At 47.4% G+C, this 23,978-nt stretch overlaps 7 protein-coding genes across 9 annotated transcripts; 3 read left to right on the forward strand and 4 right to left on the reverse strand.

Annotated features, from left to right (window-relative positions):
- Positions 1-457: 457 nt before the first annotated feature.
- LOC117903262 lies at positions 458-1,660 on the reverse strand. Its single transcript, XM_034815165.1, has 2 exons — positions 1,141-1,660; positions 458-1,063 (listed from the first exon to the last, which is right to left on the reverse strand). The coding sequence occupies exons 1-2, from the start codon at positions 1,471-1,473 to the stop codon at positions 458-460; spliced, it is 939 nt and encodes a 312-aa protein (XP_034671056.1). The 5' UTR covers positions 1,474-1,660.
- Positions 1,661-1,815: 155 nt separating this feature from the next.
- LOC117889578 (ATP-binding cassette sub-family F member 2) lies at positions 1,816-4,909 on the forward strand. 2 transcript variants are annotated; one of them, XM_034793983.1, is made up of 4 exons: positions 1,816-1,971; positions 2,877-4,051; positions 4,131-4,667; positions 4,737-4,909. In XM_034793983.1, the coding sequence occupies exons 2-4, from the start codon at positions 2,885-2,887 to the stop codon at positions 4,866-4,868; spliced, it is 1,836 nt and encodes a 611-aa protein (XP_034649874.1). In that variant the 5' UTR covers positions 1,816-1,971; positions 2,877-2,884; the 3' UTR covers positions 4,869-4,909. The 2 variants fall into 2 exon arrangements, with proteins under 2 accessions (XP_034649874.1, XP_034649875.1); XM_034793984.1 differs by having other exon boundaries at positions 1,817-1,971; positions 2,874-4,051.
- Positions 4,910-6,547: 1,638 nt separating this feature from the next.
- LOC117889579 lies at positions 6,548-8,868 on the reverse strand. Of its 2 annotated transcripts, XR_004648513.1 has the most exons (3): positions 8,553-8,868; positions 7,386-8,497; positions 6,548-7,124 (listed from the first exon to the last, which is right to left on the reverse strand). XR_004648513.1 is itself a non-coding variant. In XM_034793985.1 (2 exons), exons 1-2 carry the CDS (start codon positions 8,720-8,722, stop codon positions 7,639-7,641), a joined length of 1,029 nt encoding a protein of 342 aa, XP_034649876.1. In that variant the 5' UTR covers positions 8,723-8,868; the 3' UTR covers positions 6,548-7,638. The 2 variants fall into 2 exon arrangements, 1 of the variants encoding a protein (XP_034649876.1); XM_034793985.1 differs by having other exon boundaries at positions 6,548-8,497.
- Positions 8,869-9,260: 392 nt separating this feature from the next.
- On the forward strand, positions 9,261-11,106 carry LOC117889580 (CDP-diacylglycerol--inositol 3-phosphatidyltransferase). The gene is made up of 5 exons (XM_034793986.1): positions 9,261-9,413; positions 9,721-9,855; positions 10,258-10,411; positions 10,477-10,628; positions 10,729-11,106. The coding sequence occupies exons 1-5, from the start codon at positions 9,362-9,364 to the stop codon at positions 10,917-10,919; spliced, it is 684 nt and encodes a 227-aa protein (XP_034649877.1). The 5' UTR covers positions 9,261-9,361; the 3' UTR covers positions 10,920-11,106.
- A 1,095-nt stretch (positions 11,107-12,201) lies between these two features.
- On the forward strand, positions 12,202-13,008 carry LOC117897994 (mitochondrial inner membrane protease subunit 1). Its single transcript, XM_034807124.1, has 2 exons — positions 12,202-12,395; positions 12,475-13,008. The coding sequence occupies exons 1-2, from the start codon at positions 12,294-12,296 to the stop codon at positions 12,874-12,876; spliced, it is 504 nt and encodes a 167-aa protein (XP_034663015.1). The 5' UTR covers positions 12,202-12,293; the 3' UTR covers positions 12,877-13,008.
- Positions 13,009-13,092: 84 nt separating this feature from the next.
- On the reverse strand, positions 13,093-15,261 carry LOC117897986 (nudix hydrolase 8). Its single transcript, XM_034807112.1, has 4 exons — positions 15,174-15,261; positions 14,199-14,476; positions 14,014-14,135; positions 13,093-13,956 (listed from the first exon to the last, which is right to left on the reverse strand). Exons 2-4 carry the CDS (start codon positions 14,369-14,371, stop codon positions 13,256-13,258), a joined length of 996 nt encoding a protein of 331 aa, XP_034663003.1. The 5' UTR covers positions 14,372-14,476; positions 15,174-15,261; the 3' UTR covers positions 13,093-13,255.
- A 256-nt stretch (positions 15,262-15,517) lies between these two features.
- On the reverse strand, positions 15,518-17,527 carry LOC117903263 (serine/threonine-protein kinase SRPK-like). Its single transcript, XM_034815166.1, has one exon. The coding sequence runs from the start codon at positions 17,525-17,527 to the stop codon at positions 15,518-15,520; it is 2,010 nt and encodes a 669-aa protein (XP_034671057.1).
- Positions 17,528-23,978: the final 6,451 nt, after the last annotated feature.

Raw genomic sequence — 23,978 nt, forward strand, 5'->3', positions numbered from 1 at the left:
TATTTCTTTGGTCACAGGAACACAAATTGTATTTTTGGTAATCGTTTCTATCCAAATATCCTTACTGCAGCTTGAGAAATGTATAATTTTCGTTGCACACTTTTTGCCCGGCAGCTAATATTATATTTAATTAGTTACTAACTAAAGCAACTAAATGTATGATAATTTAATTTTTTAAACATACGAGAATCTGAGCATAAACAAAAGTCTGAGCCCCTTTGGGAACTTTCAGCTCGAATATCTTGAGATCAAATTCTGACCGATTGTTCATGCAGAACAGGAATATATGTCATATTCTATATGGGGTGGAGATGCTCTCTTAAGTGCACTCCAACATAAGGAGTATTTGGATAAAACTAAATAATAATATAGGACAACATTGGCCGTTTTTGGCTAAAATCGATATACCCCCAGTCAAGGGTACAATACTAACAATAAAATCCTGCAAGTCTGTAATCTAGACCGGAGATACGAAATTTGGGTCCCTTGAAAAGTTCCTTGCGGAGCTTTCCATGGCTCCAGTCTCGGCGGAGTAGACAACTTGCTGCATGCGCACCTTGGCCCATGCGACGGCGGCCGGATTGGGTATCTTCCGCAGCTGCGAGGCAATGCCTAGGGCAAAGTGCGTAAAATCATCATCGGGATGCGAAGCGACAATTGCCCCTGACACAACTGATGGTGGTGGTGGTGGTGCTAGTGGTTCTTGTGCTGCTGGTGCTGATGGATCGTCCTGCCGCTCCGAATCCGACTGAACGGTGCGGTATAGTTCAGCTCCTGAAGGCCTGAAAATGGGTGGGCTTTGGCTCGAACATTCCTCCTCCACCTTTGAGTTATCCACTGAAATGGAATTATCAATAGTAAGCTCGAATGACAATGGTCGTGCGCTGCAATTTGGCGTGGAAGTCTTCTGTGTGCGGAAGGCATTGAGAGTGGACGGCGCCACAGAAATTTGCTCAATGGATTCTACAAAGCTGTCATCCTGTTCTATGGCATCCTCGCTCGTACTAATGTCTGTATTGGAGTCGAAGAGTGCTGCTAAGTTCTTTGTTGGCGTTTTCTTGCGCTGCGAATGTGTGTTATACACATATGTAAGAGAGGGCATCGCCATTTTTGGCCCGTACCCTAGGGCTAGGTACTCACGTTTCTGGGATGCGAATTCGATACCTTTCTTAGAAAGGTGTCGGCCACACGGAACCACTGGAGCTTCGTTTCGTAGGGCCTGCCCTTCTCCGCGAAGCACCTGCGAATGCCCAACTCCTTGGTGTAGACGGTGCGAATGCTCTTGATTTTCCGCTTGACATCTTTGATCGAAATATTTGGAGAGTTGAGGTTTTCGATCATCGCAGCGTAGGCCTTCTCGCGGGCCATACGGTTCTTGTAGTTATCCATTTTGGGGTCGTACAAGCAAGGCTGCTCCTTGTAAGCCTCCAAGAACTTGAGCATTGCAAAGTTTCCGTAGCCAAATTTCGACATGTCTACAATTTTTTTTGTTTTTATACAGCTATGGGTATACTGGTAACTTGCGTTGAACAATTATTATTTCTATTGTTTTGTCGTTGGGGACTTACTTACCTAAACTTAAAAATCCTATTTTTTTCTTTTTAACGAAGTTTGGATGGTCGAACAGAGCAGTCGATATATCGCACTATACAATTCTGAGACCATCGATATTACCATCGATGGTTTTGCAGCCTGCAAACAGGGTGACCAGCAATTTCAAAGTGGAAGTATGTATTGAGAAATATACGCGTTTTTCGAGATCTTTTTGAGGGTCAGACGGTATATTCTATCGACAAATCCGCGGTCACACTCCCTACGAAACACGTGTAAATGCGTGTGTGTGTGTTCCGTTCCCCCTCTAAGCGGCCCAGCACCAGTCCGAGGCAAGACAGCCGATAATTTGCGAGCCCGTATTAAGACTTCGATCCGTTCCTGTTCGTGACACCTCTATTATTTATTAAAAATCAAAAGGTAAGTAACTGCACAGCCAAAGCTGTGGGAAATTCGATAATTTGCGCATCCCACACATGCATTTTTCTTCCCCTGTGTCTGTTCTCGTTCGCTGTGCGTGTATGTAAGTGGTGTAACATCAGTCAAGTGTGCGTTGCCGTTGCCTTGTCTGTGCGCTACAGGGGCAAGGTGGTAGATCGACAGTAGTGTTGACTAGCGTGTGTACGTACACGAGTGCTGCAATTTTTTTTGCACCTTTTCTTTTTGATTCCCCCTTTCACCGACCGACCGTTGCTGCAACGGAATTCCTGGCTAACTGTGAACTGTGAATCATCGTGAAGCGCGCGGGGTGGCAAGACAGACACGACGCGAAACACGAAGTAGTCCGCTCAGCAACAGTGAAACCCGCAAGCACACGCCGAAGGCACAGTGGAAATTTTTCCGTTTTTGCTGACGCTGTCTAAATTTAAAATTGAGACCAAACCAAACATTTGTTAAAACAGTTGTTTGCTGCGTTGCGCTGCGCTGCTCTGCTCTGCTCAGGTGCAAGGTGGGTGGTGGATAAGGAGATCACATCTGCATTTTTAGCGTCTGTGGGACGCCTGAAAGCGTGCTGCACATGCACACGCAGGTGACCCTGATTACCCAGGGCAGCTGGCAACCCTGCTGTGCACCGTTACATGACCTTGTCGTAACAAGCGCTTCAATCCTGACTGCCATTCGAGCAAGGAAAAGTCCTTATTTTTTGTTGCATGCAGTAGACCCTGATTTTGTTGACATCCCAGCATAATTTCGGAGTCAGTATAAAGCAACCCTTTGGCCGCAAAACATTATAGACTAGATATTAGATTGAAGTAGAAAATACTCGACAACAAAAGTAAAAATAAAGTGTAAAAGTTAAATATATTTTTGTGTGTGTTTAGCAGCTAGAAGAATGCCTTCCGACTCAAAGAAACGCGATGCGCAGCGCAAGAAGGATGCCCGCAACAAGAAGATCCAACAGATTCCCTCCACTAAGAAGGCCAACGGCCAGCCGGAGCGCGAACTGACGGAGGAGGAGAAGCTGTGCGCCAAGCTCGAGGAGGAGGCTCGCATTAGTGCCGAGGCCCGCTCCTGCACCGGCTCCCTGGCTGTGCATCCTCGCTCGCGTGATGTCAAGATCGCCAACTTTTCGATCACGTTCTTTGGCTCCGAGCTGCTGCAGGACACCATGCTGGAGTTGAACTGCGGACGTCGCTACGGCCTGATTGGTCTCAATGGCTGCGGCAAGTCCTCGCTGCTGGCCGTGCTGGGCGGTCGCGAAGTGCCCATTCCGCCGCACATTGACATTTTCCACTTGACGCGCGAGATACCGGCCAGCTCGAAGAGTGCCCTTCAGTGCGTCATGGAGGTGGACGAGGAGCGCATCAAGCTCGAGAAGCTCGCCGAGGAGCTGGCCATGAGCGAGGAGGATGATGCCCAGGAGCAGCTTATTGATATCTATGAGCGTCTCGATGACATGTCCGCCGACCTGGCCGAGGTAAAGGCCGCCCGCATCCTGCACGGTCTTGGCTTTGACAAGGCTATGCAACAGAAACAGGCCAAGGACTTCTCTGGTGGCTGGCGTATGCGCATCGCCCTGGCCCGTGCCCTGTTCGTGAAACCGCATCTGCTTTTGCTCGATGAGCCGACCAATCACTTGGATCTGGACGCCTGCGTGTGGCTGGAGGAGGAGTTGAAAACATACAAACGCATCCTGGTGCTCATCTCGCACTCTCAGGACTTCCTCAACGGCGTCTGCACCAACATCGTACACTTGACGGCCAAGCGCCTCAAATACTACACCGGCAACTACGAGGCTTTTGTGCGCACACGCATGGAGCTGCTCGAGAACCAGATGAAGCAGTACAACTGGGAGCAGGATCAGATATCGCACATGAAGAACTACATTGCCAGATTCGGTCACGGCTCCGCCAAGTTGGCGCGTCAGGCGCAGTCCAAGGAGAAGACACTCGCCAAAATGGTCGCCCAGGGCCTAACCGAAAAGGTCTCTGACGACAAGGTGCTCAACTTCTATTTCCCCTCGTGCGGCAAGGTGCCCCCACCTGTGATCATGGTGCAGGTAAGCGCAGCCATCCATTAATCCTTCACACCCACACATCTCTCTCTGATCACTCACGTGTCCCCCCGCCCTTTTGTAGAATGTGAATTTCCGGTACAACGATGAAACGCCTTGGATCTACAAGAACCTGGAGTTTGGCATCGATTTGGACACACGTCTCGCTTTGGTGGGGCCCAACGGAGCCGGCAAGTCGACGCTGCTGAAGCTGCTTTATGGCGATCTGGTGCCCACCTCTGGCATGATCCGCAAGAACTCCCATCTGCGCATCGCTCGCTACCACCAGCATCTGCACGAGCTGCTCGATCTCGATGTCAGTCCGCTGGAGTATATGATGCACGCCTTTCCCGATGTCAAGGAGAAGGAGGAGATGCGCAAGATCATCGGCCGCTATGGCCTGACTGGTCGCCAGCAGGTCTGCCCCATTCGCCAGCTGTCGGATGGACAGCGTTGTCGTGTGGTCTTCGCCTGGCTCGCCTGGCAGGTGCCCCACCTTCTGCTGCTGGACGAGCCTACCAATCACTTGGACATGGAGACAATCGATGCCCTGGCCGATGCCATTAACGACTTTGATGGCGGCATGGTGCTAGTTAGTCACGATTTCCGTTTGATCAATCAGGTAAGAGATTTAATCAGGATACAAATGCATGATTGAGGCTATGATTGATTGGCTAATTGCATTTTCCAGGTGGCTGAGGAGATTTGGGTGTGCGAAAAGGAGACGGTGACCAAGTGGAAGGGCGGCATTCTCGACTACAAGGATCATTTGAAGAACAAGATCACCTCAGAGAACGAGAAGAAGGCCAAGGCGGCAAAGTAGAGAGAAGCTACACAGAAAGAAAACCACACACATTAGTTACATACAAAAAAAAAGAATACACACACAGACACCACACACACACCATACGGACATTCAGGCAAACGCTCCTCCTCCTTCGCTCTTCAAACCCATTCGATGACAATCTCAAAGGGATTGCTGCGCCGCATCCCCCTCCCACGATTATCCCCCTGCAAAATTACGATTTGAGTTTACACAATGCTATAGTCAAGTCATGTAAACAGACAGCCCAACCATATACAGAAAGTGCATGGGAAGAACCCCCCTATGTAATGCACACACACACACACCACACACACACACAACCTACACACACAGGCAAGAAAGAGTCCGAAACTCAACAAGAATATACACAAATTTTTAGCTGAATTTTTTCTTTTTATGTGTCGAATTAAAATTAAAATAAACATTACAAATGTATAAATATTTATATATATATCGTATATAAACATACTATCAATCATTCATCATATGTGGAGTAGTCGTTGGAGAGGAACAAACAAAACAAAATCAAAAACAATAACTAAACAAAACAAAAGAAAAAAAGAAAAACTACAAAAACTGCTTGTGATCTTGCGCTTATTCGTAATTTCGTTTAATTCTCCGCTAGGTTTCAATATATATTTATATATATATAATAAATATGTTTTTTTTTGTAATTTATTTACGCCCTAACGATACGAGTATATATATACATACATGATAGATACGATATATACACCACGGATCAGATATATGAAAAAAGAAACACAAGATCAAGTTAAAGATAAAGTTAATAGATACAACAACAAAATATACTACTAAATATATGTAATTAAAGTTTTGATTAAGAAGCCAGAGAGTGACAAAAACAAAAACCAACAACCAAAATGTGTGTAAAGAGAAACAAAACAAAAATAATGAAAAAACCATACCGAGATGATACTGCCTGCAGCGGTTCAGGCGTTCAGCCGATGCTTAGAAATTTCAAAAATATTCAATATACGATTTGCTAGGGGAATTCGCAGGAATTCGCGACGCTCGATAGAAGAGAGTATTCGCGACGTTCGAGTATTACAATACAAAAATAATAAACTAAATATATTAAAACAAATTACAACAGGAAGAAGAACGGAAGGAGCAGTTCAGAACACAGATATTATTTATAGGTTATTTAACAAATTGGAAGAGTTTTTATATACTAAACGAGTATGCCACAAAGATATAAATATATACAAATACACACGTACACCCGTACACCCGTATCCCACATACAAGAACAGCAACAGCAATCTATGCCTAATGCTAGACAGACGATGAATGATTTTATGCAAAAAGCAGCTAATTGTATAGGTTAAAGGTTATGTCAAATCAATCAGCCATCATCATCAGCTCCGAATGTGAGACAGCAAAACAGTTGCTTCAGACAAGGTAATAAACGAAATCTTTGACCAAAAAACCAACCGATTACCGATTCATTTACTCATGTTAGAGGGGAACCATTGAAAGTGTGGATTTCAGATGTATAGCAATCCATAAAGTGTTCCTTGATGTGTCCAGAACCATACATATATGGCCAGGGAGGGCATATTTCTTGGGTGTGGCTTGGCCTCACCCCTTTTATCTTTATGAATTCTTTGAGTTCTAACCCAAAACAATAAATATAAACAGAAAGTCGAATGTTGTTTGAGGTAATCTCCATTTGCTTTGCTTTATTGTACAATTTTCAAATCTGTGTGCTTTTAGATGATTTAACATTTGTTGTTAGCGCATTTATGTATCATATATGATTCCCTTTATTGCTGTAAGTTTTTCATAATATACCCTTGCAGGGGACCCGTACTCGTGTGGCTATTGGTCAAATGTGTTGGGAAGCATCTCCGAGAGAATGTTTAAAGATTTTAGGGAGCCTTTTTCCTCCTCTGTTTTAGGCAATCTCTTTATGGTCTTCGTTTCTGATAGATCTGGATTATATATGTTGTTGGAATGTATTAGTTCGCTGCACTATATTAAATAGCAAACAATACTATGATTACAAAGCCTTTTTGTACTGGCCAGTAGGAGTATTTGGAAGATCCCTTTGTGTTTTTAGGGGTTTAATGAGTTGAAGCACTTTAGTGGGTAGTAATGCCCAAATCTTGGAAGGGGAAACTGTCTAGATATCCTTCTATAGAGTGCAGTGCGTTCACTTAGATTGTGTTCAGAGTTTTCATGCCAAATGTCACAGAATCTACAGGAGTCTCTCTGTAATAAATTCAACTTGTTGAGAAGATATCATAGGTTACATTTTTGTAAATATTGCAATTAAATATTTATCTCCAAAAAGAGAAACAAATCGAATGACTATATCACACAGCTGCCATAGGGAAAGAGCCGTCGAAGGTACATACATTGCAATCAACTGATCAACAGCAGACAGAACAGAACGGAACTATCAATAATCAGTAGTCAACGTCCAACTGCAAGGGTACATATATAGACTTCGGTGCGCCGAAGGGCTGGCCCCCTGCTCTGTCTTACCTGCTGCTGCTGCTTCCTGCTTTCATTTCTGATTTATGTGGTTCATTCGTTTTCTCGTTTCTTGCGTAGGCACGTTCAAAGGTTGAATGGTAGACTTGGTTACACTTAAGCGATACTAGTTACGTGTGCTAATGCTAATCAATAATCGTAATAAAATAATCATATATATGGATGTGTGTGTATCCGTATCAATACCATTTGCTACAATCCATGATACTCGCACAATGCCGTGGCGAGCCGTGCTCGCTCGCGGCTAGTACACTGTGGAGAGGTCCGCGTAGATGAGTTTAAGCAGCTGGCGCTCGGCAGTGCTTGCCGAACTAAATTCGGCTGCAAAGTCACGGAGTAGATGCTTGAGAAAGCACATTTTGCGCTCAACCCAGGCACAGATGATCTCGGCCAATGCGTACTGCTGCTGCTGGGGCACAAAGGCGCCGGGCCGCTCTACCAGCTCACTGTTGTAGCCCGGACAGGGGCTCGCCTCGAACTGGGCGAGGCTGTAGTAGTGCTCGATGAGCTTGATGTGGGCGGGCGATTGCCGGGCAGGCGGCAGATTCAGGTGGACCAGCAGCAGCAGACGCAGGACCTCCACGCGCCTGAGCAGATCGGTGTACATCAGTGCACCCCGGCGCTCGTAGATGTTGTCCACGATGTCGTCGTAGTGCTGGAGGGCACTGCGGTAGTCCTCGCGCTGTGTGCTCAGGTCAGCGCTCATTTCCAGGTCGTGGATCTGGTGGGTGGGCGAGGCGAAGCTGCTGGTGCGGTCCAACTGTCGCTGCAGCTGCTGCAGCTCGCGGAGAATGGCAGCCTTGAAGACACAGCCGTCCACAACGCGCTCCGCTGCCTTGTGGTAGCAGTGAAGGGCACCCTCCCGGAAGCCGCTGTGCTGGGTGCGCTGGTGTAGGAGCCCGAACTCGTTGTGGGCCTGCAGGAAGGCACGGGCGGCCCTCACATACGCCTCAGACTCGCGCTGCGGCGCCCCCCCAAAGGACTCGCACTTGGCATAGCCAATGTGGCACATGGCCGCGTACTGCATGATGCCCGACTCCTCGAAGCTGTACGCCAGCCTCTGGAAGTCCGCCTGCACATCGTTCACACTGGGCGCAAAGCGTCTAAATGGCCAGAAATTGAATCAGATGTGGTATCTAGTTGGGGGCAAGAACTCACTTGAAAAAGCCGGCACGCTCAAACTTTTTGATTTTATTGGAGGCACGCAGATATTGCTCGATCAGGTTCTTGGGATACTGCTCGACATGGTGTTGCTCGGCCAGTGGGCCTTGTCCCGGGGAGGAGGTGCGTTGGTGGGTGCCAGCAGTGCCGCTGCGTAGCTTGTCCATGCTGCGCCAGTGGCCGGGGTGGCGGTGGCGGTGCCCTTGGCCTTGGCAATGGCGGACTACAATAAAAACCGTTTAATTGTGCATTATTTCGTTGTAACCAAAACAGTTTCCACGGCTGGTGCTGCCAGTTCTGGAAAATGCCGTTATGTGTGTGATTCAACATAATTGCAGTGGTGAGAGGCCAGCTTTTTCCCGTCAATTCTAGCTATTTTCACGGTAAACTACGGAAATAATATAAATAACACCTTTTAGCGTGAAGTTGAGAATTTAAAGAACAAGAAGGTGAGATGGAGAGAGGGGGAGATAGCGAACAAACACTTCTTTGAGTGCGGGTGTGTTGAGAAAATGATATCAGTATATTGCTTTTGATTTTTCTCAACTTGCTTCTAGCTGCTCTTTAATTTAGCTTTATTTTACCACAAAATAATGCCCGCACTGATCATAATATGTACGTTATCCGCGAGTGTGTGCCGCCAGGTTGGCAGTGCTGCCGAGGTGCGCAGGTGCGAGCCATCTGGCAGCCCCCCGTTGAAAATCCTACAACACTAACCACCTCACTCGCTACGCATTTAACAAACAAAAAACTCGAATCTCAATCTCAGACGGAAGCGAACAGAACTTTTCAAGCGCCCAGCCACAATGGCCATTGCCGAGCATGACAACGTCTTCATCTTTGTGCCAAATTTGATTGGTAAGTACTAGTGGAGCGAATCGCTCGAATCTGCCTCTGGAATTATGGAATGTATACATACCTGAACCCGTGTGATTGTTCCTGCCGATGGGGCTGCGGTGGCAGTTGTTGAAGGGGGGCGGGTGCTCCGTGGGGCTCGTCCCTAATTCAATTAGCCGTGCGCTTGTAATAATGCACAATACCAGTGCATGCGAACAGCCCAGCAACAGCAAACAGCAACAGCGTCAGCGTCAGCCCCACATCAATATCACTTCCCTTATCGATTGAACCGCTGATGATTGTTTGTTTGCTTTCATTCCTCTTTCAGGCTATGCACGCATCATTTTGGCCTTGATTGCGTTCTGGTTCATGTCCACGAACTATGTGATCTCCGGCTGGTGTTATGTAACCAGCGCCCTTCTGGATGCCGTCGATGGACACGCCGCCCGGGCCTTCAATCAAAGTGAGCATTACCAAATCGGACGGCTGGCGGGGCAACAAACACATCGCACCATAGTCAGGCCACATCGCACACACCTGTTCACACAATGACGCCAGCCGATGAGCCGGCAAACTGAATTATTTGGCTAATTAATGATATGCGCACTTTGCCCATACGAATGCCAACTCCCTCCCCTAGCGACAACACAACCATATACATACATGTCTCACGGACCGACCGTAAAACAAACCGAATCGTATCTATGAGTAGTTGCGCCAGTATCTGATATTTGTTTTATCGCACGCCAATACTTAATATGGTCGCGATTGTGGAAGGGAACCACGTCAGGACCAACGCCCCAACCCTGAAGCACCGATTCGCCTGATTAAAAATGTTCTTAACCTGTGTTTGGGTCCGTTCCAGGCACACGCTTTGGGGCCATGCTGGACCAGCTCACTGATAGATGCGGCACCACGGGCCTGCTGGTTACCCTGGCCTACTTCTATCCACGCTACATGTTCTGGTTCCAGCTATCCATTGCCATCGATGTCGCCTGCCACTGGCTCTTTATGCAAACGTAAGTCAATCAATCCGCGAACTGCTATCTGCCATCTGCATTGTGTTTATTTCGTGTCTTTGCAGGAGCGTTGTGGTTGGACGCGCATCGCACAAGGTCAATGAGAACTTTGTGATGCGTTTGTACTATCAAAAGGATATTTTGACCTTTATGTGCTGCGTCAATGAGCTGTTCTATGTGTGCTTGTACCTCTTGCATTTCACCTACGGTCCCCTCAGTGAGTATTCTGATGCGTAATTTTGTATATTGGACACTGGACACTGCAATTGATTCATTTGTTTATACTAAAACTTGAACTTTCTCTTGAACTGTGATAGTATTCGGCGCGTCGCTCTTCAAAATACTGGCCTTCCTCACCGGCCCCTTTGCCGTGCTGAAGGCCTTGATCTCCGTAATGCACGCCTATGTGGCTGGCATTGATTTGGCCGCGGTGGATGTACGTGAGCGGCAGGAGAAGCGCCAGAAGCCCAACGAGCCAGTGCCAGTGGCTGGCAAGAAGTTGGAGTAGGGCGGCAACTAGTCAAAATCCATTGAAAACGAACAGCTTTCCAACTAACTAAAGTACTAAAGCAAACTAACTCTTGATTCCAGCAAAAACAAAACAAAACAAAACAAAAAACAAGAAAGAACAGATGCAATGCGATACGAGAAGTGAAGTGAAGAGCAGAGAAGGCTAGAAACAGAAACAGAAGAAAGAAAAACAAAAACAAAAAAAAAACAAACAAACATTAAAACAAAAACCAAGAAAAGTTTAGTAGATTTATTAATTATTTGTACGCGCTATTGCAATATTGTTGATTTTATTTTGTATTTTTTAGTTTTACGGCGTGGGGCGGCGTCGGGGTCGTACCCGTAGCCACAGCCAGCGACTTGTATTTAAATAATTTAGAATGGAATGGAAATTGAAAGTGAAAACAATTCTCGTTCCATGCGCGCGAACAACAATTGTCGTGAATAGTCGTAGCTGTTGCATATTTATTTTTGCTTCCTCTTTTTAGTAGTCAATGATTATTTACATTTTTATGTGTCGTGAGTGTGAAGCTTACCACCAACTAATGTACACACATATTTTACGATTGAAAATGATCGATTGAATGTCCATTTATACGAATTGTTTATACACATATGTATGTATATGTATATGGCGAGTACTTCCAGAAGTACATACAATATTCGTACGTCTAGCCAGTCGATGTGTTGGCACAGGCAGAGTCTCATTTTGTACATTTTTCTTTATTTTTAATATTGGTTCAAATACAGACATTACAGATTACAGACACACTTCCAACGATTGTTCAATTCTCAATGTAACTAATGTATTTCTAATCATAAGTAAAAAATTGTAATTGGAGACCTGCATGAAATATATATAAATAACCATTATCGTGACCATTCCAATTGTTTTCCTTCTCAATAGCAGACACAAGAGACCAACGTATGGTGATCAATTATTGCCACCTTGTTAAATATCATGGAAAAAGTAGACATACAAATGGATAGCTTTAACTGTCAACACACCGATTAATTATTTCTTTGTTTGCACATAAATAAGGAAATACACAAGAGCGCTCACTTTTGGAGTGTTTGAATTACGCGCCCAATTGCTCAGCGTTGCACCCATGGTAGTCGTTTGATTACATTTAATTCAGGGTGAGCATTTACAGTATAATATACTTTTGGGGATATTTTAGCCATGAAAAAGAGTTCCATCTATAATTCGGTATATTTCCGAGGGTCTGTCAGTATATTTGATCGATAATCCCGCGGTCACACTGATTTAATTGTTTATATTTTTATCGGGCCAAGAAAAGGAAAATAAGCACCATTTGGCCGGTGCTAATACGTTATTGGACTGGGCGGTCGAGGACTACTGCGGCACGAAATGATAATAAACTGGAAGCGCCTGTCCACCATAGTGCGCTATTCAGTGGCCTATGCTGCCATAACGCACTGCACCTTTGAGTACATTGGCGACTTTGTGCTGGTGAGTGTGAAACGTCCAAGGCTGCTCCTATGTGGCCCCAATGTTAATATTCCATACATTTTCCTATCCGTTCGTTCAGTGCAAAGGACCATCGATGGAGCCGACTCTCTACACGGACAATGTGCTGGTGACCGAACGCCTGACCAAGTACTGGCGCGGCTATAAGCCCGGCGACATTGTCATTGCCGTCTCGCCGACCAATGCCAGGCAGTGTGTCTGCAAGCGTGTGGTGGCCGTCTCCGGCGAAGAGGTGTTCATAGCCAAGCCCCAGCCGCTCGAAGCGGAATGCAGTCCGTCTGCGAAAAAGAAGCAGCCTGTCATGATCAAGAGTTACGTGCCGCGCGGCCACATCTGGATCGAGGGCGACAACAAGGACAATAGCTGTGACTCCCGCTACTATGGCCCCATTCCCGTTGGCCTCATTCGCAGCCGTGTGGTCTATCGTGTTTGGCCGCTGGCCGACGCCTGTGGCGAACTGTAGCTCTTCCTTCCCCTTCTGCCAACTTTTATTTGTTAATTTTAATGCGATGATCTGTGTGTAGCCTTAGCCAGAGCGTAAGGGCATGCAAATTGTTCAGAGACTGTTATAAAGCATATATATTTACGAAACGAATAATGTTGCTCAAGCATTCACCTGTACTGCCTCCCCCATGTGGCAGGGTAGTCCCTGTCCCTGCCCCAAGATTGTCAGTGTGTCTCAGTTTGGCCAGTGGCTGCTGGCCCTTCATTTGGCACATTTAACAATACAAAAGTACGTTACAAAAATGTATTCTCTATTTAACTAATTCTGTGTGCAATTCACCTAAAAACGTTTGCTGCCATTTGGAAGCGGCTTCCACAATGATTCCAAGCATTGCCAATCACAGCTTTGGCCCATCATCGACTGCCTGCGTCTGTCCGTCCACAAAGTACAGATTGTATTCCCGCTTGAGCACTTGGTGCACCTGGTTGCGGCAGGTGAGGACCAGGCCGCGCTTCTGGTAGTCGAGGAATGTGTGCACGAACTGACGATTTGTCTCGTGCACCTGCGGATGCTGCAGATACTCTGCGATGGGCATCCACTGAAGGCGGGCAATCTCGCGCTCGCAGCGCGTAAAATCCAAGTTGAGCGGCTTCAGGGCAATCACCATGTAGATGTCCGAGCAGCCAAAGATGCCGCCGTGCGCATGCCGCAGGCACACCACCGAACGGAACGTGGTCCTGATGCCAGTCTCCTCCTCCACCTCGCGTATGGCCGCATCGATGAGATTCTCGCGCGGCTCCACATAGCCTCCTGGCAGCTTCCAGCTGTTGGGTATCATCGCATAGCGATCGGTGACCACCAGCACCTCGTCCTTGTCGTTGATCACCAACCCCCCGACGCCCAGCAGGGTGTGGGCATAGTTCGGCAGGTTGCTGGACTCGTGCGTGGGCAGCCAGCGGTACATGACCACCATGCCGGTGCGGGCGTGATGGAAATCAAAGCCGTACGCTGCCAAAATGGGCACCCAGTCCGCCTGCTCCTTGTACACACGAAACCAAATGGCGCGATTCTTGTTGCTGGTCCACCACTCCAAGGATTCTGTGGATGGATGGGGGTTGGGTTTCAGTTTCTAACTTGATTCCAGCTTTCACTTACTTTTCAGCTTTTCCTCAAACTCCGACTTGTCGACCTTCTCCTCGCGGCCATCCACAGTGACGCCCTCGAAGCGATCCTTTAGCCCAATAAATACATCCGGCGGAGAGTCCATGGCTTTATGTCTGCAAAGATGTGGACACATTGGAATGAAATGATCTAAAGCTATTGCCTTGGGGTCGACTTACGAGTGAAGCGCACGCGTAAATTGCAGCGACTGCTGTTGGGTTGCCTGTTCGCGGTGGAGCTGGGTAAATGCTGGAACGGAGGTGCTTCTGTTAGTCCGCAGGCGCCTTCGCCATGAATTGAACGCTTGCAAGGGTAAACGTGTTCTGTGACCCAATATGGCTGTAGACAACATTAAGTGGTTGCGCAATAGCGACGGACGGCACCGTTAGCAGCAGCTTCCCACAAACTTTTCACAATTTCCAGAGATTACGAGATATAAAACGAAGCGCTGGGCATGCTGCGTGAGAAAGGCGAGAGAGAACGGGGGGAACGAGTAAAAACACCAGCCGGCAACCATCCGCAGCGCTCCAAACGTCGAATCGATGTAAATCTAAAGTGGGTGACACTATCTCGTCTGGCAAAGAGAGATAAGCGCCTAAGCGTTGCCATTGCAGTGACGTCGTAGAGTTCAGTTGCTGACATTTTGAATTTGGCGCGCGCTGCTCTCACATGCACATGCAATAGAGATGAGTTGTGACTGCTTCCCCCGGCTGTGACCGCCACCCAAATGCATTTTGAATGGATTTATGTAATAGCTGTAGCGGATTAATCGGCTGTGATTTATGGCTGATGTTTTCGATGGCCAGAACAAATAAAAATAGCTTATTAGTTGTTGCGATTCAAAGCTTATTTTTGTTGCTGCTGATTCTGATTCATGTAAGTGAGACCAGGGAATAAGTAACAGTAACCGTGACAAGTGGTCGCTCATCTCTAAGCAGCCAACCTTGAATGGCAATCCAAGGTGCGTGTAGGAGGAAGAGGTTTGTGCTTGTGTTAGTTATTTGAATTGCTTCCGCATTAGTTTTGTACTAGCTGTGAGGCTTGTGTGTGTGTGTGTATGTGTGTCTGTGCGTTTATCAGCCGTTATCAACATTGCTCCATAATTTTATGCACGCTTTATATAACAAACAAACCAAAACAAAGCTTGCACTTACTGCACACTCGATACTTGTCACGGCTACTGTTGTCCACTAGGATGCCAACGTATTTAGATGATAATATAACCGAACCGAACCCACTTTAGTCTAGCACTAGAACAAGTATGCACAAATAATTAAACTATTTGAATCCCGAATTCTAGCTAATAAGCAAAACAATCTTTACCATTGGAAACACACACAAAGTCTGCGCGCGATTTGAGCAAGACGGTCACACTTGGCGTGCAAGCACTAATGCGTTGAGAATGTTATCGATTAGCCGAGCCAGTGCTGTTAAGCACTCAACTTGTATTGTTGGCGCACTATATTTATTTTGAATTATTAACAATCGAAACGATGAATTAAGGCAGGACCAGCCAGTTGTTGTTCAATGCCGAGGTGGCCGAAAGGCGACGACGTGGATCAGGGTCCAGCATGGGCTTCAAGAACGCCACAAACTCAAAGGCCTCGCTCTCGCTCCAGTTGTAAGTTTCGATGAGGACGGTGACCAGATTGCGCTTCTTCAGCTCCTTAATGTGGAGCAGCTCCCCATTCGGCTTTAAAATCTGCCGCGCGAACTCGCCACGGTAAATGAGATACTGGGGAATGGGGCCGCACGTCTCAATGATGCTGGCGATGTGCATATCATCGCAGCTGATCGTGCCAGTCTTCTTGGGTAGCTCAAACAGGTAATCGCCGGTCGCCAGCTCCCAGAACATGCAGGCGGCGCTCCAGATGTCGGCCGACTCGTTGTAGCCAGCCCCAAGGATGACTTCCACGGCCCGGTACTCCCGGGTCTGTATGTCGTCCGTGTAGTGTTTCTCGAACCAGCAGGCATTGCCCATGTCCGCGAGTTTCGCGTTCAACTTACACGGAAAAAGCGCCGGATCACGGCGCAAGACTATATTGCGGTCCGGCAAATTCACAGTTGGACTTTCCCCACTGACTTTCTGTCGAGCATCTGCCATCTTGCACTTGCGATTCATTTTGGGCCACACCTTTGGCTGGGCAGCTGCTGCCGCCCGATCGCACTCCTGCACCTTATCCAGGACAGCGCGCATGAAGTCCTCCGGGCTGCTGTGGAGTAACTTCAGCATTTCGGATCCTCCGGCCAGACTACGCTTCATGGCAGCCAGTTCGTCACGTGGCAACATGATGCCGCCGCCCTTCAAACGGCTGCCCGCGCGCTTCTTCAACGACTTGGTGTCGATTGGCTCATTTTTGTCGAAGGATTCGCACTCGAGCAGGAAGCACTTCATGGCATAGGCGCGAGGGTTCGACATTTGCTCTAGATGCTTGAAGCGCTCCAGATGGAAAATGTCGTACTCCGTGAGGATGGTCAGACCGTCGAAGGTGAACGGCATGAAGGGCAGCTGCCCGGTAACGCCCAGGCCGGCGGTGGATGGGCTGAGGAGGCTGCGACCGGCGAGTTGCAGCAGATCCTCGACGGCACGCTGACGCAGCCAGCGGCGATGAGACTCGAAGAAGCTGACAGTGCGCTTGATTTGGCCACGCAGCCGCTTCTTGGCCGTTTTTGTTAGCTTCTTCTCCTGGTCGGACTCCATGGCCTCGCCACTCGGACTGGCACAGCCGTTGGGCTTGCGGGTCGGCGACAACTTGGCATGCGCCTCCAAATAGCTGTTGGCCGCCTCAGCGGCCTTGCTGCGCACATTGAGTTCGTTCGCCTCGAGCATGACATTCTCGGGCTTGAGGTCCGTGTGAATGATGCGGCACTGGGTGTGCAGATAGGCCAGGCCCTCCAGCACCTGGCGCGCAATCTGCCGCACATTGTAGCTGGGTATGCCCCGGTAGTTGGAGCGCTGGATCAGGCCGAACAGATTCTGTCCGAGTATCTCGAACACCAGACAGTGGTGCGTCCCGTTGGGTCCGCTCGCAAAGAAGTTGTGCGTGAGCGAGACCAGGCGGCTGCGCAGCGCATGCGACTCGTACTTGGCCACCCGCTTCAGCAGCGACACCTCGTCGAGTGCCGTCGCCGCAAAGTTCTCCGCCGACTTGCACACCTTGACGGCACAGTAGACACTGGCTGTCATATCGAAGCAGAGCCACACGATGGAGAAGTGCCCCCAGCCGAGTTTCTTCAGCACCACATAGCGGTGGTTCAGGATGTCGCCCAAGTGCAACGGATGGTAGCCGCCCACGCAATAGTCGGCCGGATTCTCGTCCTCCCCGCAAGTAACATAACTGGAGCTGCTGCCGTTCCTGCCGTTTCCCAAATGTTGCAGTGATCCGGATGTGGACCCCTCATCGGGGCTTATCTGTGGAGTAGCTGCCGCCTCGTTGTGGTCGGGCACTGCATTATGCTTTGGGCTGTCGCCAATGGCGCTGTCATTTGTAGCCTCCTCCTCTGACATCTTTGCTTGCCCGCTGCAGCACCTAAGCGCGAAAATGTTTTGGTTTACAAAATAAAATGCCACTAAATCACTTACTTGGCTAATAAGTTACGAATAGAGCGCCTAATATTTGCGCCTAAAATATATTTGTAATGATCTGAAATTGAGCTGTAACTAATGGCAGACAAACAAATATGATTTGTGTATGAATGTCATTAATAGAGAGGCCGGCAGCGTCGCATGCTTTGTGCATGGGTAAAGGTATCGGGCAGCGCAGTCGGCGCACGCACAGCTTGAAAGCTTCGTGTGGCTTTGGCTTCGAAGCTCGCCTACCGCAGCGGCAGAGAAGCAAGAAACTTTTTTTGTAACTTCGTGTCTGTTTGTGTCTGTGTTTGTTGTACTGGAACACGTGAGTGACTAAGTGCCGACCTCTGCCATGGAAAGAAACAGCTCAGACAGACAGAAATAACTGCGCTGTTGTACAACTATTTAAGTCTCTTTTGATTATAGGATTTCTTGTGTATGTATGTATGTATGCATGCATGTATGGGCGGTACATTTATTTCCTATATTACCTTTGATTAAACAGTAGAGCGCTGAATGTTCTTGAACAGAAAATCTTATAAGATTTTACCTCTCTGCAATGGGAAATTATTATTATTAAGCAAATAAATATACTTATAAATGTACTCACTGTGTTCTTTCTTAAATAATCACTTAAACTAATTCAATCTGAAGATTTGTTTTATATTATTTTCGCTTGTAAAAAGTTTTGATGATTTTACGGAAAGGCTCAGCCGGTAAATGATAAAATTATTAAAGCCAGTCTGTAGCTGTACCCAAATGACAGCCTACTAATTATTGAATTTTCAAGTAATAATAAAAATTGCTCGATATGGGAATGGGTGTGTTGGTGTTGCAGTTTCAATTGCTGGAATGGGGAATGGGCATGGGAGTGCTTTGTGCTGGTGCATTGATCTGGAAAATGCCATTTAAGGCAACAAAGCGGCAACACCAAAATAAACGTATAACCAGTTTAGAGCACGGGAGAAGGGATTGGATTATAAAGGATTGGTTAAGCTGTTGCAAAATGCACATAGTGCCCGGGAGTCAGCAGGATGCCGCATTAGAGCCGGAATCAAAGTCCGAGTCCGAATCCCAATCGGGCAGCACATGGGGGGTGTGTGCACACTCTCTCCTCAGGTGTGTGTCATCGAGCGGAGAACAATGGCCTCCCATTGAGGGCCCCTCAGTCCGGATATGTTTGTATTTTGATTGCCAGCTTAACAACAATTTCCTTTTTTTACTCTGCTTTTTTTGGAGTGAAATTTCCCAAAAAAAAGAGAAAGGGAAGCCTTAAATGTTACCCCTACTGGGCGAATTTTCTGTACTTTTTACAGTTGATATTTGCACAGTTGTTTAAATAAATTTTCCGCTTAGGGTTGCTTCGAGACCTACTGTTTGCACACAATGGATTTCCATGCGTTTTGGGCTTAAGTGAAAATGCCTTGTCAAATATTTATGAAAGAATCGATTGCGTGGAACACAGGGCTCAGGGCACCCGCCACTCCACACAGTACAAGTATCTCTGGGTACCCCGCGATGCGATCGACAAACCAAACACTTTTCCAAGGCTCATCCAAAGAAACTTCAGCGATGCGACCTGCGTGTGTGTGTGTGTGTGGAAAAGCATTCGTTCCCAGGCGCGCCTTCGTCTTCAACCCTTCAACCCTCCACCCTCCACTCTCCTTTTCCACGGCCATTTAACGTTTGTTGGAAAAATCTTGTTTGTAATTAGGGAGTTTTCCTTATCATTTATCCACTGCAATGCCCTTGGCATTGTTTCTTTACCAATTAAGCGTCATTTTCAAGTGTCCCGTTTGGGTATGAAATATTTGCCTAGGCAACATTTTTCTGTGCCGGAGCAAGGAGAGGCGCGTTTTGAATTTCACTTACAGTAATGCATGTATAACTGGTTGCCTCCTAATGAACTGTTTATGTGCACACAATGGAATGAAAATGAACATAAATTAATGGCAATTTTCCCCTTTTTCCGAGGGGCAAAGCTCTTTCCTTTCATACTGGTGGGTGGTGCGCAGTCAGCGCTGGCAGCTGGAAAAATCAAGCAAGCCTTTTGACAGCACAAAGAGCATTATAATTGGCACTTTTCGGTGAAGTTTGAGCTGCAACCATGAAAAAGAACCAGCACAATGGCAAGAGAAATGAAATCTCGGACACTCTTCCTGAAGAAGATCCAGCCAAATGGCAGTTCTAATGCAGACTGCTTGATCCAATGAGCCGAACAATACGTCTCCAATATAAGTAACAATAGAAAAGTGCAACAATGGGAATTAACTTTAAATGTTGCACAGTGTCTACCCCGTGCACTCCGCGGAGTCTTCCCTTTCTCGTTGGAGTACTTTGAGCTGAGTTTTAGCTAGTTTTAGTTCGCGCGCTGGAACAGTGTATCATGAAATCTGTGTAATTGGCACATTTTGCAGCATTTTGGGCAATCAAACGAACAATAGATGTGGCGCACAGCCTGCCGGAACGGCTGCGGCAGCTGCTTGCTGCATCATCGATTGGCACAACAAAGAACGCGACGCATGCCACACACTGCACTGCAGAAAAAAACAACAAAAAAAAGGAAAGGAAAGGAAAAAGGAAGAAGGTCGTTCGACGTCTAAGGAAAAAAAACGATGCTGCAGCAGGAGTAGGCGCAATAACTGCACATTGAGGAAGCGGAGGAAGCGCCTGGCCTGTCCCGAACAATGGAAAAGTCTCTCTGGAAAAATCTCCCCAAGGACAGCTGTCTGCCACGGAGCAGAATGTCTCCTTCAAGAGTGCAACTGAGTACAGGGTATGCGGCATGAATTGATTGTGCAACTAACTGTAGCAACACTAATGGGCTTGCCACCAGGAGGAGCAGCGGCAGCGGCAGCGGCAGCATCATCATCGCCCAGGGGCAGGCAGCGTTACGCGCGACTACGCGGTCAATTGGTAATTGGATTAGGGCAACCGGGCAACCGGGCAACCGGGCAACCCTTTTGCCCAGCATCCCATGCAGCAGCGATGTTGACCCTGTGACCCGACGGCGACCCCTTCCTTGGCTTTCGGCTAATCAAGAGCAAGAGAGAGGAGAGAGAGAGAGAGGCGGAAGCTGGCCCTTTTGCTGCCTTCGCTGGCAAAGAAAAACACGGAAATTAATTAAGAAAACAGAAAGTATCCGTATCTGACAGCAGCCACAGCTTCAGCCACAGCCACAGCCTCAACGCACAGCTCGGGCTCGGGCTGTGGCTGTCCATCAAGGCTGCAGGCTGTCCCGCGGCTCATCTAGTGTCCCGTAGCGGATTTTTATTACATGTAAGTTATTTACGCACACCTCAGTGGGCACCACGTATCAAATGTTCTTTTCCCATTTAAGGAATTTACATATTATGCCCTGACCCAACCCTTGCGTCAAACCAAACGCCAAGGGGCTGCTCGGCCAGCCTGAAAGTCCTGCAAGAACTTTGGCCTATGCTGGAGCAGCGTCTTCAGTCGCCGATGAAACGTTGTGGGAAACCAGATCTGGAGCAGCCGCCACCTTTAATGGCTGCAAGATCAAAATTGTGGGAAACTTCTGTGTGGGATGATGTCACCTCACCGTTCGTTCATTTATCAAAGCGGCTGGCGGCAGGATATGCGATGCGCAGGATGTGACTGGGCATAAACGGTGTCCGCAATCATTATCACTACCAACCGCATCCTGTAGTCCTGCCTGTGATCCTGCGTGTAAAAAGGAATGCCATCGCCTCCATTGTTGCTCCAAAAAACGTAGCGAATGCTGCGCACAGGCGCAGGATGCGCCGGCAGCTGCTGCCGATCGACCGCAAAGTTCGCGCCCATGTCCCGCTCGCTGTAATCCTTTAACTGTCACCAAAACAAACACAAACACAAGCACAAGCACAGTCCACAGGACACAGGACTGACCTCTTCATTATAATATGAATACGTTTGCCGGGTCATGCCGCGCCGCGTTCAGGGGCCGCGTTCAGCGAATCGGAAAATGAGGCAAACGCTCGCTGGCTTCTCAGGACGCAGGATTAGCGGCCAAGAAGTCGCTCGACTGACCCCTGCGCCTGTTTTTATTGCCTTGTGTCGGACAATTGATTTTGTGACATACATTTTGGTGTAAACAGCTTTGGTCAGCTTCTCGCATCTCGGCGATCTACCTGGGAACAAAATAGAGTCGTCAATGGCCCGCCCCGCCCGGGCACTGGGCATAAATCACAGATATCACATGGGCCCTGCCTGACTGGTTGTCCGGCAGAGTGCGCTCTATTTACGGATCGCTTCAATCAACAATGGACGAATGATATATGGTCCATGCACAATGGTAATCTATAATAATTACCATCCATCTGTGTGTTATTGGAGGATCGCTGCCGTGTTCTTCGAGTGCTGGAAGCTGCAGTTCAAGGGATCCTTGCTTGGCGCTTTCAATGCTTTGAATATGGATAGATTAAGGTCGATTAATGGTTATAATTGTTGCAGAGAACAATAATTGTTTGGGTTTAAAGATGCAGAAGTACTTTAAGAAGAATCTCTGTTGAAATTTTGATACAAATCATGGCTAGTTAAAGTCGTTGAATGAGGGTTTCCCCTTCCATTGGTTTCAATAAAAAAGAAGTCTCTGAGCAGACTACAGACAAGAGCAAGGCTTGCATGCACAACTCACGAAACTCTGCCACAATTTGTATGGCAAGGTATTATTATTTGTGTCACTCTTTTTTCCAATCTCTACCCAAAGGACTTTAATGGCAGTTGGTAATTTAGGCACCGACCGCGCTTCCTGTTCGCCCACACCCCAGCCTTGACTTTGCCGCAGACTAAAGGTGGTGTTTGGTGGCTTGCTGGGTGAAAACATGCCATAAATGCATTAGAATGCACTCAATATGCAAACTACAGATCTACTCGCACAATAATTGAAAACTGTCAGCGTCTGACAAATTTCCTCGTCGTAAAACCGTTCGCGGGTAACCCTATATTAACCCCACAAAGTCAGGGGCACAACATATGTGGGTTCCGTAAAGTCATAAACTTGTGATCGACATCGACAGCAGCGGACAGTCGCTGCCTGGCCGCCAGTGTCCTGCAGGACTTTGTGTTAATGTGTGAGGCGCGTGGGTTGTCTGTGTTCTCTTTGGGGTGGTGGCTTTTGGGCTGCAATTTGTTGATAAACATCTAGCGGTGTACTTTTGACAGTTTATCATTATGGCCAGACCCCATTTGGGGGTTGTTCTGCTCTTTTCCAGCCTGCCATGCCATGGGTCAGGGATCATTACAGTGTAAACATTTTTACATTTTGTATTTAATTGATTTTCTGCACTGGCAGTGGCGCAAGTTTTCCGTCATTAGCAGATCCAGTTCCGATATGCAGGACCTTAGCATTTGTGTGATTAATGCACGCCCCAGACGACGACGACGGCGACGACGATTACGAGGACTGCTCCTGTGGCCCGGGCACTCTTGATCCTGCCATCGTTGGGTTCTCACGTCTCCGATCTTAGGATCTTTCGGGACTTCGAACTTTGTGCTCCTTTTGTGTTTCCTTATGGCTGCACACGACGCGCCAAAAAAGCGAAAATTCGCACACTCTGCGGAGATTTATTATTGGGCAAACACAACACGGAGCCGCGCAGGCGCATAAATCTCAATCTGTCGGGGAAACGAAGAAGCGGGGAAACGGGGAAATGTGAAATGCCAAATCGAAAATGAAATCATTGTGCCCAAATCAAAATCGCAGCAAAATTTAACCGCAAATTAGGCAATAAACAATGGCCAAAGCGGTCATGGGTTAATACGTTTAGCATCAGGCAGACACAACCGCCCGAGGGTCACGCCACACAAAAGGGTTAAGGGTGTGTTCCCCTCCCCACCCTGCCCTCCCTCCACAAAATTCCACAATTTTCAACGTGCGAAAATATATTTTTAAATCCATGTCGTTGCTCCAGTTATTTTTGGGCTCGGAAAATGCTCAGAAAATGTTTCTGATTCGACACGAGGTGCAACGAAGGTCGAAGGTCTGTTACCAAAAACACTTGCAAAATAATAAAAATAAATACGATAAATAAGAATAAATAAAGCACTTTCTCAATCTCTTTTCGTCATCATTTTGAATGTCTTTTATATGATGATTGCCATTCAAATGTTGGCCCTAAGCTTGGGCCTGGCATGGCCCCATGGGCATGGGCATTTGTGGTGGCAAAAACATATTTTATTGATGGCCATTTCGTAGATTGATGTGAAGCTGCAGCCTGTGATGTGGCTGAAAAATGTTAATTGAAATCTGCTCTCACCGCTGCTGCTGCTGCCGCTGCCGCTGCCTCTGGCTAATCAATTACGCCGCAACTTTGGGCAAAAGAAGGGCCTTGCGCTTACTCGATAAGTTTTACATTTTATTCAAATTTAATTGCAGCCATGCATTAAT

This window comes from Drosophila subobscura, chromosome A, assembly GCF_008121235.1.
Source record: "Drosophila subobscura isolate 14011-0131.10 chromosome A, UCBerk_Dsub_1.0, whole genome shotgun sequence".
Classification (NCBI taxonomy): domain Eukaryota; kingdom Metazoa; phylum Arthropoda; class Insecta; order Diptera; family Drosophilidae; genus Drosophila; species Drosophila subobscura.

Excerpts from the sequence above, each read along its gene's own strand:
- LOC117903262 (XM_034815165.1), bottom strand. The coding sequence starts at position 1,473 with ATGTCGAAATTTGGCTACGGAAACTTTGCAATGCTCAAGTTCTTGGAG. Across the intron at positions 1,064-1,140 it reads CGAATTCGCATCCCAGAAAC|CGCAAGAAAACGCCAACAAA; the intron begins GTGAGTACCTAG and ends ACACATTCGCAG.
- LOC117889578 (XM_034793983.1), top strand. The coding sequence starts at position 2,885 with ATGCCTTCCGACTCAAAGAAACGCGATGCGCAGCGCAAGAAGGATGCC. Across the intron at positions 4,052-4,130 it reads CACCTGTGATCATGGTGCAG|AATGTGAATTTCCGGTACAA; the intron begins GTAAGCGCAGCC and ends GCCCTTTTGTAG. Across the intron at positions 4,668-4,736 it reads ATTTCCGTTTGATCAATCAG|GTGGCTGAGGAGATTTGGGT; the intron begins GTAAGAGATTTA and ends TGCATTTTCCAG.
- LOC117889579 (XM_034793985.1), bottom strand. The coding sequence starts at position 8,722 with ATGGACAAGCTACGCAGCGGCACTGCTGGCACCCACCAACGCACCTCC. Across the intron at positions 8,498-8,552 it reads GAGCGTGCCGGCTTTTTCAA|ACGCTTTGCGCCCAGTGTGA; the intron begins GTGAGTTCTTGC and ends CTGGCCATTTAG.
- LOC117889580 (XM_034793986.1), top strand. The coding sequence starts at position 9,362 with ATGGCCATTGCCGAGCATGACAACGTCTTCATCTTTGTGCCAAATTTG. Across the intron at positions 9,414-9,720 it reads CTTTGTGCCAAATTTGATTG|GCTATGCACGCATCATTTTG; the intron begins GTAAGTACTAGT and ends TTCCTCTTTCAG. Across the intron at positions 10,412-10,476 it reads CACTGGCTCTTTATGCAAAC|GAGCGTTGTGGTTGGACGCG; the intron begins GTAAGTCAATCA and ends GTGTCTTTGCAG.
- LOC117897994 (XM_034807124.1), top strand. The coding sequence starts at position 12,294 with ATGATAATAAACTGGAAGCGCCTGTCCACCATAGTGCGCTATTCAGTG. Across the intron at positions 12,396-12,474 it reads ACATTGGCGACTTTGTGCTG|TGCAAAGGACCATCGATGGA; the intron begins GTGAGTGTGAAA and ends CCGTTCGTTCAG.
- LOC117897986 (XM_034807112.1), bottom strand. The coding sequence starts at position 14,371 with ATGTTGTCTACAGCCATATTGGGTCACAGAACACGTTTACCCTTGCAA. Across the intron at positions 14,136-14,198 it reads TTTACGCGTGCGCTTCACTC|ACATAAAGCCATGGACTCTC; the intron begins GTAAGTCGACCC and ends ACATCTTTGCAG. Across the intron at positions 13,957-14,013 it reads GTTTGAGGAAAAGCTGAAAA|AATCCTTGGAGTGGTGGACC; the intron begins GTAAGTGAAAGC and ends ATCCATCCACAG.
- LOC117903263 (XM_034815166.1), bottom strand. The coding sequence starts at position 17,527 with ATGTCAGAGGAGGAGGCTACAAATGACAGCGCCATTGGCGACAGCCCA.